Source organism: Aythya fuligula, chromosome 1, assembly GCF_009819795.1.
Source record: "Aythya fuligula isolate bAytFul2 chromosome 1, bAytFul2.pri, whole genome shotgun sequence".
NCBI lineage: Eukaryota > Metazoa > Chordata > Aves > Anseriformes > Anatidae > Aythya > Aythya fuligula.
Window position 1 is genome coordinate 89,734,714 of NC_045559.1, and position 12,752 is coordinate 89,747,465.

Sequence of the window (12,752 nt, forward strand, 5' to 3'; positions counted from 1 at the left end):
TACATCCAAACTGAACAATCATAATGGCATTTTACATGTATGTCTACCCACAGCTTAGAGACTACTTTTGTCTCTTGGTGTATTTGTTGCATCTGTAGTTAGGGTGCTAGTTACAAAACCTGAATTGCTAAGCAGAAATTCTAATTATAGTACTAGAGTGACAGCTTTGGGGAAAAAAAAAATAATCAGAATAATCAGTGTGCAACTTCTAGTCTCTTTCATCTTTGGGGATTTTTTTTAATTACTTGCCAGAGGTTTAGAGGCTCTTATTTTGTATGTGCTGCTGACTACACTGTTGAATGTGTTGTTTGAAGATAAAATGACAGCTGCTATGTTGCTCGATTTTTAACTTTCATTTAACCTCTCTTTGGTGACTAAAAATGAGGTCTGTTGCAGGAAAGGAACACTTCTCAGAGTAAGCTTTCTTGACCATTTGAAACTTACACCTTTGCTTTTCATAGGCAGGGCCAGTGCTTCTATGTTCACTGATTTTTTTGATTGTTTTTGTTTTGTTTTAATTGTCTCACAAGTTATTTTAGATTCTGATCTGTGTGCAAATTTGTGCAGAACTTATATTATCCACCAGAAGTATACTCAGACTGGGGAGATACAATTTTAGTTACATTGTCCTCTCCATATGTAAGTAAAGATTAATTGCTGCTCTTTCAGTTTAGTTCCTGTTAGGCCTCACACATGAGTATTAGCAGTGTTTGTAGCTGTGACTGAACATTTCAGTTGCAGTTTCAAAACTTTTGATGCTGTCAAATAACATTTTTCAATATGGGGGCACTCAGTGGCTGAAGAGTTTCCCCTTTTGGGGAAGGAGGGGGTGATAATCTGCTAACGTTCTTTTTGGGTACATTTAATGCTTTCAGATATTGCTAATGTTTTGAAATCTGAAAAACACATTGTACCTCTCATTACCATGGGAAATAGTATGAGCCTTTCTGGTTCAAAGGATGTTACCACTTTACTGCTTGTTCTTATTCTTACTTTGGGAACTCAGGAAACGGCTGTTCTCTGCACACGGAACCCGGCAAGGTTTGCTGTTCTGAAATAAAAAAGAAGAAAAAAAAAATAATGATGGTAATTCTGCCATCGTTTGGGTCGGTCAGTTTGGGGATGAGGGGTTTGTTTGACAGGGGCAGGCGGAGCTGCGTTTGTAACCGCAGCACGTACGGGGGGGGGGGCGTTTTGTGGCGGTTGCGGGCTGCGCACCCTTTATCTCTCCGCCTGTGTTTCCTGAAAGCGGCTTCAGCACGACCTGTGGAGGGCACCACAGCGGGTTACGCATTTTGTGCTACGTTTCAGGCCAACACCCCCCTGTACGCCAGCACGGCCCCTGGACGCCAGAGGGGCGGGCACGAGGCCTTCAGCCGTTCCCGCCCACCGCCGGGGGGCGCTGGCCTACATCTCCCAGCAGCGCCCCGCGGCGCGCAGGCGCAGCGTGGGGCGTGAGGCGCAGGGATGCAGCCGGCGCGCGGAGCCATGGCCCGTGAGTGGCGGCGCGGGGCGGGGCGGGGCGGGGCGCGGCCGTTGCTCCCCTCAGGGCCCCGTCAGGGCCGCCCCGGGAGCCGGCTGCGGGCCCGGCCCGAGGGTGGTGACAGAGCAGCGGCTTCCCGGTGTGTCTCTCGGTGGTGGGGAGCCTCGTGTCTCCCTCCCGCCGCGCTTTAAGACATCATTTTGAGGAGCTGGGCGCGCTGCCAGATGGGCTTTTGGCTTTTTTCAAAAGGGATCTTGAAGGAACTGACCCTCTGCGCTTTCATTTCCCCGAGTTACAACGCCCCGTGGAAAAAGACACGATTTGAGGGCGCTCCCTGGTAGGGCTGTCCTGCGAGGGAGGCGCACGAAGCAAATGGTGTTTGCGCCTGTTGGCAGCCTCATCGCAGCCTGGCTTTCCCAACAAGCTGAGCGCTAGAGCAGTTTCTTACCTGCGCAGTGGCGGGGTGAGAAGTTAATCATTTGCGTACTGTGTAAAAATTAACCGCTTGTCTACTGAGGTGAGAAGCAAAGCACAAAGGAAGATACCGCCTGCCTATCCGTGTCCCAGCCTGGCCTGCCCTTGGACCAGCTCCCATTTCCCCCAGCACCGTGGCAGTGCCGCTCACTGCTTCCCTGAGCCCTGTGGTTCTGGGTAACAGGGGAGCTTCCCTGAAAAGGAAGGTGATTTCAGCCTGGGGTACCCCTGTGGAGGAAGGCAGAGCATTTGGGTTCAAAAGGAGAGAGCTCTGCCCAGTCGGGATGTGCTCTCCTACAGCCCAAGGTATGAGGAGATACACAAAGGGGAACAAATGCACACGATTTGATCTCTCCCGTGTGCGTAATTCAGAACATGCAAATATAAATCCTGCTTAGGCATGGTAGACGCTTGCAGATGTCTCTTGGCTAGAAACTGTATTGTAAAGTGACCAGGAAAGATGTTATCTTTATGGGTTTATAGTTTCTCACATCCATTTCCCAGGCCAGGTGTGATTTGAATGATAAAAGCAAACTTCCTGTATTTGTGTGCTTTGGGGATTATGCAGCCTTTAGTTTGCTAGTGGCATTTTAGGAAATTCAGCACTCATAGGGTGATGGGCGCAATGAAAAGATACACTCACAAAGCACATAGCAAATCGGGAAAGAAGTAGGACTGGATAACGTGTGGTCCCGCTTTCCTACATGAGAACGTGAACTGGGTACTGCCTAGGCTAAGCAGGAGCTAGCCTGAGACCAGCATGTCAACTCCCTGGTCCTTGACCCGAACCAGGGGATGGCCATGTATGGTTCCCAGGTAACAAACCTGCGTTTGAATGTTTTCCCTGTGTTAGGAGACTTTTTCCAGAGTCATATACCAACTGCAAAATGAGTTGAAGTTGTTTGTGTATATATTGTTAATATGTAAGTAGATTTATTTTGTTAAATGCTCATTAATGAATTCAAGGTTTGATTACCTGGGGAAATTCCACTGGCTAATTTTTTTTTTTTTTTTCTCTGCTATTAGACTTCCGCCTGGCACTTATTCAGCTTCATGTATCTGCTGTTAAATCAGATAACATTCAACGAGCCTGTGGACTGGTAAGAGAAGCATCGGCTAAAGGAGCAAAAGTCGTGGCTCTACCTGTGAGTAAAGATCATGATTTACTTAAAATACATACACCTCAAACTCTGGGAAACCTCTTTGTAGTGTTAACCATGCATTATATATTCCTGTTTCTCTCTGGATGTGCTTGTATGCTGTATGAGACTCCAAAACTGGGGGGAAAAAATGCGTTGATGTGCCTTGTTCCATCTACCACAATGTGTAAAAGAAGGAGGGGAAAAAAAAAAGTTGTTTTTTTTTTTTTTTTTTTTTAGTAGGACAAGAATGTTTGAGTTCATGCTGGTTTAAATCCCAGGCAATTCCAGCAGCTCTAACTGGTTTGTTCTGAATTAACTAAAGTAGGACTGTGGTTTGAATTTTTGCAGAAGCCTTCTGTGCCAGAATGCAGGAAAAGGTGATTTCCAGCTACAGAATGTTGATACAAAGCAGGAAATGTTGATAGGAAAGCAGGCATCCATCTTTGCCATAATTATTCAGGATCAAACAGTCAATGAGAAACTAAATAGATGTCAAACATTTCCAGCAAATCATTTGTGGCTGAATTATGATTAAAGCATCATGATGCCCTTTTATGGTATCCTTGTGCGGGAACATGATCACTGCTTAAAATTACTCATCACTTCTGATTTACTTTTTAGACCTCAGCCAGGATTATCTTGCTGATTTTTTATTTTTGTTTTTTTAACATGATATGCTGGCAACAAGGTACCTTCCCACTGTAGCTGTGAGCTTTTTCCTCTGTTCCTGGGGGGTACATGTGCCTGTGCCTTGCAGCATCTGACTTGGGAGTGCAAAGGTCTTTTCTGGATGAACTTTTGGTCTGAATGTTTTACACAAAGAATGTTTTTGTTCCTGCTGTCCTAGGTGAAGTATTAAGCAACCTTCCCTTCTCTGTGCTAACACAGCTCTTGTGCTGCAAATATGACCTTTGATTATTCTGTCTAGGTCTCCTAGATGGAAATTATCTATTATTAGCTACTTTTTGTCATGTGTACAAACAACTGAGTTTTCCAGGCCAATTTAGTTGAGATATTCTGCTTGCTAACGATAATTAGTGCTTGTAGAGTAAACCCTCTCAAGCAAGTGCAAGGTCTTTCAGCAAGTTTGGGAAGGTAAATTTTGTACTGATACTAAGAGATGAAATATTCTCTTCCCTCCACCTTATTATTATATTTTTTTTTAAGTCACACAACATAAAGAGTTAACACACACCAAGCATACAGTCTACACCTTTGCATAGGCATACAGTAGTTTGTGTGACATGTGTAGATATTTTTTTCATTTCTGGCCTAGGGAGAAAGCATGAAAGAAAAACTTGTAGGTTTGAAAGGTCAAGTGCAGAGTTTACAGATTTTAACTTCATTTTTTTCTAATTCTAGGAATGTTTTAATTCTCCATACGGAACCCAATACTTTAAAGAATATGCAGAGAAGATTCCTGGAGAATCAACACAAAAGCTCTCAGAAGTTGCCAAGGAGTGCAGCATATATCTTGTTGGAGGTAGTTCCTAGTGACCCTCTCAGTGAGGGGAAAAAAAATGGGCAATGTCTATTTGTGCAACTGAATCAAAACTCCATATACTACAGGGGGGTAAATCTTTGTTCTCTCCCTTTTAAAGGATCCATTCCAGAAGAGGATGGTGGAAAGCTGTATAATACATGTACTGTCTTTGGGCCTGATGGTGCTATGTTGGCAAAGCATAGGAAGGTAAGATGGTACAATATTGTTATTAGAAGGTTTCTCATCTATGTGGCTAGTGTTCAGCAGTGATACCCAGAAATGGTATTGCCCCATCAGGATTTTTCCTCAGGTTCCCAAAGGAGTTGGTCTCTCAGTTATCATAAAGACTGCTCTTTACGTACTTTTTGTGCTATGTGTATAGTAGTGCAGACAATTGAAGTCCAAGTTCCACAGTTAAGCTGTGTCTGCTGTTCATGGTAGGTAGGTGCTTACTGTCATCTTACACCTGCATGTTGCTTGTCCCTTGAGAAACTACCTGTTTTCATAACTATGTAGTTCCTGCTACTCTGGCTTTGTTCCTTAGGTGAACAACAGCTTGCTTGTTTCAAGGAAAAACAAAAAAGAGAATGCAAGGTTACTTGGAACAAATGAGATGGCGCAAAATAAATCTGGGGTGCAGTTATTCTTTTTTTTTTGTTTTTCTTTTAACCGATTGTTCATTTAGCTACACTGTTAGATCACTTTCTGAAATACTGCATTGTCTGTCATACCACACCAGCCCATAAGCCCTGTAGTTGTTTGCAGAACAAGTGCAGGCTTGTACTGCATATATATGAACTAACAGTAATACAGAAACAGCTGTACTTTTACAAAGCTCCAGTCAGGAACAGATACCTGCATTGCAAGGGATGGAATAAACACCATCTACAGGGGCTAAGAAGCATCTTGAAGTCATGTGAACTTCGTGACTTGTTGAAGGTATTTCCTGGAGAAATTTTGCAGGAATAAAACTCAAAGCTTAGAGAGGAAAATACCACTTGCTTTACCATATTGCACTTATGATCATGACAAAGTTATGTTATATACATAGAGTACATTATATATGTACCCTTTCTTTAGAAAAATTACTCATTAAATCAAGATAGTTATTTTACAAGGACCCTTTTTTTTGAAGAAGATGTACAGCCATACTGCAGATTAATTGTTCTATTTTTAGCTATTCTTACTCTCTATTACTGTATGGGAGAAGGATTAGACATTCTCTTGGGTAAGCAATGTAAACATTTGATACGTGCATCACTTAGGTCAAGGCTTATATGTGTTGTTTAAAATGCCTAGTATTCATCTTCTTTATTTTTTCTCCAAATAACTGTAGATGTGCAAATTTCTGTAAAGAACAAAACTGCTTTAAATTGTCTTTAGAAGATCTCTTCATCTTAAGCAATGTTTATTTGGGAGCCTGACGAAAGAATAGCCCAGATTATTGTGACTAGTATACATCTGACTAGTAGGAAAAGTCTCAAGCATCAAGCAGAGAAATTATTAATAATTCTTAATAATCTTATAATTACAGATTCATTTGTTTGACATTGATATTCCTGGGAAGATACAGTTCAAAGAGTCTGAAACACTGAGTCCAGGGAATAGTTTCTCCATGTTTGATACCCGTGAGTATAAGACAAGCCTTCTCCTTAGGAGCACTGCCACAGTAATGCTACAGTCATTCTGGAGCTCTCTTCCCTACCATTTCTCCCCAGCAATGGATTTTTAGATTGTCGGGTTTAAATTAGGCATTTGACAATGATGGCAAATGTATTTTAGGTGTGTTCCAAGTGTGGAGGTCATTTCAGAAACTTTTTTAAAAGGCAATGTGATTGAAAAAGGACAGAGAAGTAGAAAGGGATAAAGCATACATCATGGCACTTCTCTTAACAAACAGTGCTCCTATTGAATTGTAAAAGAGAAGTTACTGTGTTTTTAATAGCAGTTTTTAAAACAGTGCTTAGAAAACATGTCTTGGAAAACAATCCATGTAGCAAATGGCTACACTGTCAGTTGTTTCATATGAAGATGGTATAATAATGGAGACAAATGACTGCAAATTCCATTCCAGTATTCTTGAATCAACCAAAACAGATTTAAAAAAAAAAAAAAAAAAGACAGCTACCACCACCCCATTTTCAAAAATGAGTACGACCTGTTAACTGAGCTCTCCTAAGAGTCTCAACTCCCATGGTGACTTTCTCCTCCTTGTGATGTGAATGCTGCAAGAAAATATGTATCTGTAATTTCTTTAGTCCACAAAGCACAGTAACTTTATCACTGAAAAATATGAATCTAAATCAGAGAGGAATATGTTACAAAAAAAACTGCTACAGTGTGATGTTGTGGAAATGGCTGTTTTTAAAGGGTAGATAAGACTACTTACAGTCATCCTCTCATCATGAAGAATGAGTTCTCCCCCGCCAACAGACAGAGTTTGCTGCAGATACACATTTAAAGAAACATTTAAATATCGCTCCCCTTGTTACTCTGAGACATGTAAACTAACAGCTGGCAGGATGTCTTGTGATAGCTTTTGCGTACTCATGACAGCAATATGACTGTTGTCTCTTGTGTTTTGAGAACAGCATACTGTAAAGTGGGCCTGGGCATCTGCTATGACATCAGATTTGCTGAGCTGGCTCAAATCTATGGACAGAACGGTAAGGCTGAGTCACCTAATGAAGTGGAACACACTTAGCCCTAAGGCCTGAATTTTGTGGGGCTGCTTCAGGGTGATGGTACTGAGCACTCTCTAAGTGTTATCAGGCACTCTTATCTTTGCCTATTAACACAAAATGTACCTTGTAGCCCGGACTTTGTTATTCATAAACAGAACAGATACTCATTTGTAAAGTAACAGTAATTCCCTGCTACACATCCACTGATATAATAATATTATAATGATGTAATACATAATGGCACTGTAATATGGCCCCATACGTGGTGATGTGTCATAGGGCTTTGCTGGCATAGTCATCTGTGTCACACATGAATGGGCTCTACTTGTCCTTCTATTAAGGACAGAAGTCAGGAAAAAAAAAAAAAGCATATCATGAGCTTCAAAGTAGAGTCACTCTAGGGTAAATCATCTTCCCTTTAATGATGGTTTGTAATTTTCTTTTAACAAAGGTTGCCAGCTGCTGATATATCCAGGGGCTTTTAATCTGACAACAGGACCGGCTCACTGGGAATTGCTACAAAGGGGACGGTAAGAACAAAGTAACTGAGGGGGATTTTAGTATGTGGAACCAAATAGTTCTTGTATTCTACATCACGCCATACAGCAGAAGTTCTGCTGCAGGACTGCTCTGCTTTCAGAACTGTGCCATTCTTTGGGTCTTGCATGGGTCACCAAAATGATTTTGCTGTTAAGGAGAAAAGGCAGGAGCTGCTTATCCTTCACTCCTACCAGCCCCTCTGCAGTTAAGCTCTTACATGGCCCTTTTCCCCACGGCTCTGAGCACCATTCACAAACTTCTGCACAGAACAGGCAGTAGACAGCAATAACCATGTCAGAACTGCCTTAATTACAGACAGAAATAGATGCTTTGACTCATGATTATGCAGTATTACTTATTCGTTTGGTCAGCTTCAATCAACTTTACTGCACACTGAATGAACATGTAATTCACTCTGTCTACTAACTCTGGGGCAGTTGGGTAGAGACTTCTCTTTCTAGGCTTGTTTTCTGTAACTTTTGTGTCATTTACAATTTTGAGAAGTCTTTACGAGACTGTACTGTTTGTTCTTCAGAGTGAATTCAGTCTCTTCTGCTTAGTTAATTGGTGGTATTAAAAAGAAGACCTACTCATTTTCTTGCCCTATCTTTCTGTGAATACAGAGCTGTCGATAATCAAGTCTACGTAGCTACTATATCTCCTGCTAGAGATGAAAAAGCATCCTATGTTGCCTGGGGACACAGCACTGTAGTAAATCCATGGTGAGTTCAGAAAAAAACACCTTAGTTGAATGTTTTACTTGACGGTCTCACTTCAGCCCCACATATTCACCTACTCTTACAACAAATCATAATTTTTTTATTGTTTTCCATCCAGCTAGTTTTAAAATTGTTTAACAGTATGCATTCTTGTTGGAAGCACAGAAGTTACTTTAGTAGTAGTATTAAGCACTAGTAAAGCTGCTGACCTTTTCAACTTGCGTTATATATTATGCACTGGGGTGACTCCTTGAGCAGAACTGAACCATATTAAACAGCTTATACAAAACTAAATTTCCTCAAAGAACACTTTGAGGTAAGAAAGAATGAGAAGGATACCTTCAAGTAGATGAGACTTTCTGGCCTTAGCAGCGATTACTTCCCCTCTGTGCCTCTAGGTGACTGGGAAAACATCGAGTCTTTTGGCAGTTATTTTTCGTCCAAATAAATCATTCCACCAACACTGCTCTTCTAGACAATTGCAAAGTAAATAAAGCTTTCTGTCATGTGCTCTTAACATCTTATGTTGAAAGCAGTGGCAGAGCACCTAGTGGAAGACATGATAAGCATGTTCAGTAGCTCATGCAGAGTGTAAGTATACTCCTATTAAAAGCTGGTTGGATCTGAGAGGAGAAAGTGTTAGTCTAAACAACCAACTATATATGGTTGTCCCCAGTGAAGTTACTTCTTTCCCTTTGAGGTATATTCCACGTTCACGTGTGCTGGTTCTCATAGTTGCTCTTAAGTTTCCAAAGATCAAGAATATTCCTCTGTTAGGTATGTATATGTCACATATAAAACATGTGCTACATATAAGACCTGGAAGCTATTTCTATCATGCAAGAGTTAAGAATTATGATGCTATTTTTAGGATATCCCTGTGTCTACAGCTGTAGACATCAAGGGTAGAAACTCCCTCTTATACAAACAGCAGCAACTGGACTGATGCCTTAGACCTCTGTGTTAATGCTGTGAACAAATGTTCTTCATTTTGCAGGGGTGAAGTCATAGCCAAAGCTGGGGCTGAGGAAACAGTTATATACACAGATATAGGTAAGCATTTAGTTTGTTTCCTGTTTTCTTTCTTGGACAGGGCCTAAGACTGGAGAGACCGTTTCTTTTTTTAATGACCATGGCCTTGTTCCTGCAGTTACAGATGATGCAGTGTTCCCAACCCTTCTCAACCTTTGCTAGACTGCAGCAAAAACAAGCACTACCAGGACTAGAATATTCAATTTTCCTTACATATGAGGAAGCTGCTACCTACCTTAGGAGAGAGCAAAGCCGAGGCTTCCTTCCCCAGCTGCTCAGTTGCTGTGCCCTATGGACTCATTCTCCATGAAAGTTGCTCTTTTCCTACTTTGTCTGAGACAAGTCCTGCTGTTAAAACTGCTGTTTTAATAGCTCTTTCTTCCCCCTCCAGATTTGAAGAAACTTGCAGAAATCCGTCAACAAATCCCTATTTTAAGCCAGAAGCGCTGTGATCTCTATGGCATAGAGATGAAAAAGTGACACCAGGTGAAGGGGAAAAGTTCAAGTGGCACAATGACTGTTGCTTTCATCGTCGGGATTCCCTTACTGGTTGCTTGACAGGCTACTGCTAAATGTCATAGTTAATTAAAAGCAAAACAACTTGTTGGTATAATTCTAAAATTGATTCAGATACAACTTCTGTATCTCCTTATACTTCATTTTATAGTATTTAACAGCTAGGATGAAGCTGGAGGTGAAATCACCTCAACTCAGTAGCAGTTAACAATAATCTTTATTCGTCATAATGTTTTAGTTACTTTCTTATTTCACTTTTAACTTTCTGGGGCTTATATATAGGATGTAGAGGTGGGAACCACGTTCCCTCTGAAAATCATCTCAAGTCAATTTTAGTATTATGCACTTTTCACTGATTACTAGATAATCTAGAAGTACATGTATGACTCCTCCATGTCTGTCTGTCTTAACTGTATGTGCCTAAACAACTCAAATTTCTTAGCTGCCCAACTTCAAACCAGGAAAGCTTAAAATTTAACATGCTAAGTAAAATAGGCCAAATTCTGCTCTGTACTACTTAAGGACAATGCAAGAAGCAGCCAAACAGAACTAGTACTGTACAAGGAACTGTAACGTTTTGGTGCATGCATCCTGTCTGGAAGATATATATTAAATTCTTATTACAATTCCTGTTTATTGCTGAAGTGATGTGGATTAATGTTTTATTAAAGCATTTCACATGTCACCACACCTGTGCTCTATTTACTGCTTCCTTAATACAATGTCCGAGTTGGCTTTAGTTTCACAGTCGGGCTGTCTTCTAACTGAAGTCAGTCAAAAGGGCTAGAAAACTTCTTGCACTAATTAAGTTTTCTGCCCCAAGTCTCACAGAGCACCTGCTTTCTACATGCATTATTGCTACCAAGGGCATGCTCTTGCTGAATTGATCAGCAAACTGATTAAAAAACTTAAAACCAGTCTAAAATTTTGTACAAATAACCTTTTTTCTTAGAAGGCTAGCACCTTGGTGCTTCCTTTTCTAATGTAAAAAGATATTTTTTCCCTTCTTGGGAGTCAGAAAGCAGCACCTACCTCTGTACTTCTGGTTCTCCAGCAGGAAAAAGGCACTAGAGGCAAAAGGAGACTTCAGAATACAGAAAAGCAGGGCATTAGAGAGAGGCTTTTGTTCCATCTAGCCAGTTTCACCCCAAACCACTGTACCTGTTTCTTCACATTCAGCCATCCTCTTCTTCCCCCAGCTATCCTCTTGCCTTTTTTATTTCCTCTGAGTTCTCTGGGATGAATCAGCTGTGTGTGGTTTATAGAGGCCCCAGCCACCTATGGGGAGATTAATGGTTAAATTAAGCCAAACCCGGAGGAGTCTAACCCCTACAAGCAAGACCTCATCATTCCACTCAGTGGCATTACCTATTCCAGCAGGCATTTTGTGTCTCTGCTTTCACAGCATTTTGGTATACATACAGTACTGGAACTCGTAAAAAGCACGCCACAGAGCACAAGGTGAAATGAAGATTTATTTGTTGAAAAATAAATATAAAAAAATCACAATTTGCTATTTGAGTTAGGTCTCCTGCATTAAATCGGTACCTGCCACATACACAAAAATCAGCATGGATGATGGCCATCACGGCAATCTAACTTCTAAACCACAGCAACTCTTATACAGCCATATTTTTTCTAAACTACTGCATCTGTCTTCCCTACCACCCCCAACCTCTATACTATTTTAGTATGCGGCAGAACAGGAACTAGACACTTATCTTTGGAGGATTAAAGAAATGCAGGATTCTCAAGGGCTACCCACTTGATTTTGGAAGTGTAAGCTGCAATCTGCCAGAAACAATGAGACGGAATATGGGGCATGTACCATCCTCCCCTGGCTTTCCAAATGGAGAATGGGTGAGAATCGGTAGTGGACTACTTTGGTGAACTAAGCTTTAGAGGTGACACGGGTTCAGTCCCACTCAGTCTGTCGAGACAAGTTCTGAGCACCTTTTCTTAGGAGGCTATTTTAGGAGTCTTCGATAAGATTCCCTCAGAAGTGATACCAACGGACTGAGAATTCTGGGGGAGTTACAAACAAAAAAGTACACAACTGGTTCTCAGCTAGGTAGGAGCTAAAGCAGTCAGTACTCAATCCTATGGTGGTATAGACAGGCACTTTAAGTATCCACATTATACATATGCACCAATATTTTAAGTATATAAAACCAACCAGAAGCAGCCCTGTAGTGGCTACAGAAGTTCAGCCTGCAAGGATTTCAATGGATTTTAAAGAAATGGTAGAAAACATAGTAATGCCTGTTTTAACTAAATTCAGCAAGAGAGTTATTACCACTGTAGTGGGGAAGCCTGTTCAAAGCAGTATTTAAGCTGACTGGCTCACTCTCAGTTCCAGGACAAATCACAGCACAACTCTTTAGTGTAGGCTAGTTCCCTTCTTCACTTTCAATCTGCACTTAGATCCTGGTAAACCAAGGCACAACTGCTAATCTCCATTTTGGCAAACTTATCTATGTCTGAACATGAACAGCAGGAAGTTTAAATTATCAGAATTAAGATACATGACAACTATGCATAGAAACAGCTTCCCACAGTCTCTAGGATACAACAAGTTTATCCAAGTCTTCAGTACTAAGCTTCCTACATGATTTCACCAGATTTTTTTTTAATAGCAGCACTAATTGTTTCAACTTCAGCTCTCAACCCATATTAAAA

General features: G+C 41.1%; 1 protein-coding gene across 2 annotated transcripts; it reads left to right on the forward strand.

The window, feature by feature from the left end:
* The first annotated feature begins 1,439 nt into the window (after window positions 1-1,439).
* Window positions 1,440-10,758, forward strand: NIT2 (nitrilase family member 2). Of its 2 annotated transcripts, none has more exons than XM_032182598.1 (10): window positions 1,440-1,495; window positions 2,984-3,102; window positions 4,462-4,582; window positions 4,701-4,789; window positions 6,117-6,210; window positions 7,174-7,248; window positions 7,718-7,796; window positions 8,430-8,528; window positions 9,523-9,578; window positions 9,949-10,758. In XM_032182598.1, exons 1-10 carry the CDS (start codon window positions 1,468-1,470, stop codon window positions 10,035-10,037), a joined length of 849 nt encoding a protein of 282 aa, XP_032038489.1. In that variant the 5' UTR covers window positions 1,440-1,467; the 3' UTR covers window positions 10,038-10,758. The 2 variants fall into 2 exon arrangements, with proteins under 2 accessions (XP_032038489.1, XP_032038496.1); XM_032182605.1 differs by lacking the exon at window positions 1,440-1,495 and adding an exon at window positions 1,907-2,263.
* The last annotated feature ends 1,994 nt before the right edge of the window (window positions 10,759-12,752 follow it).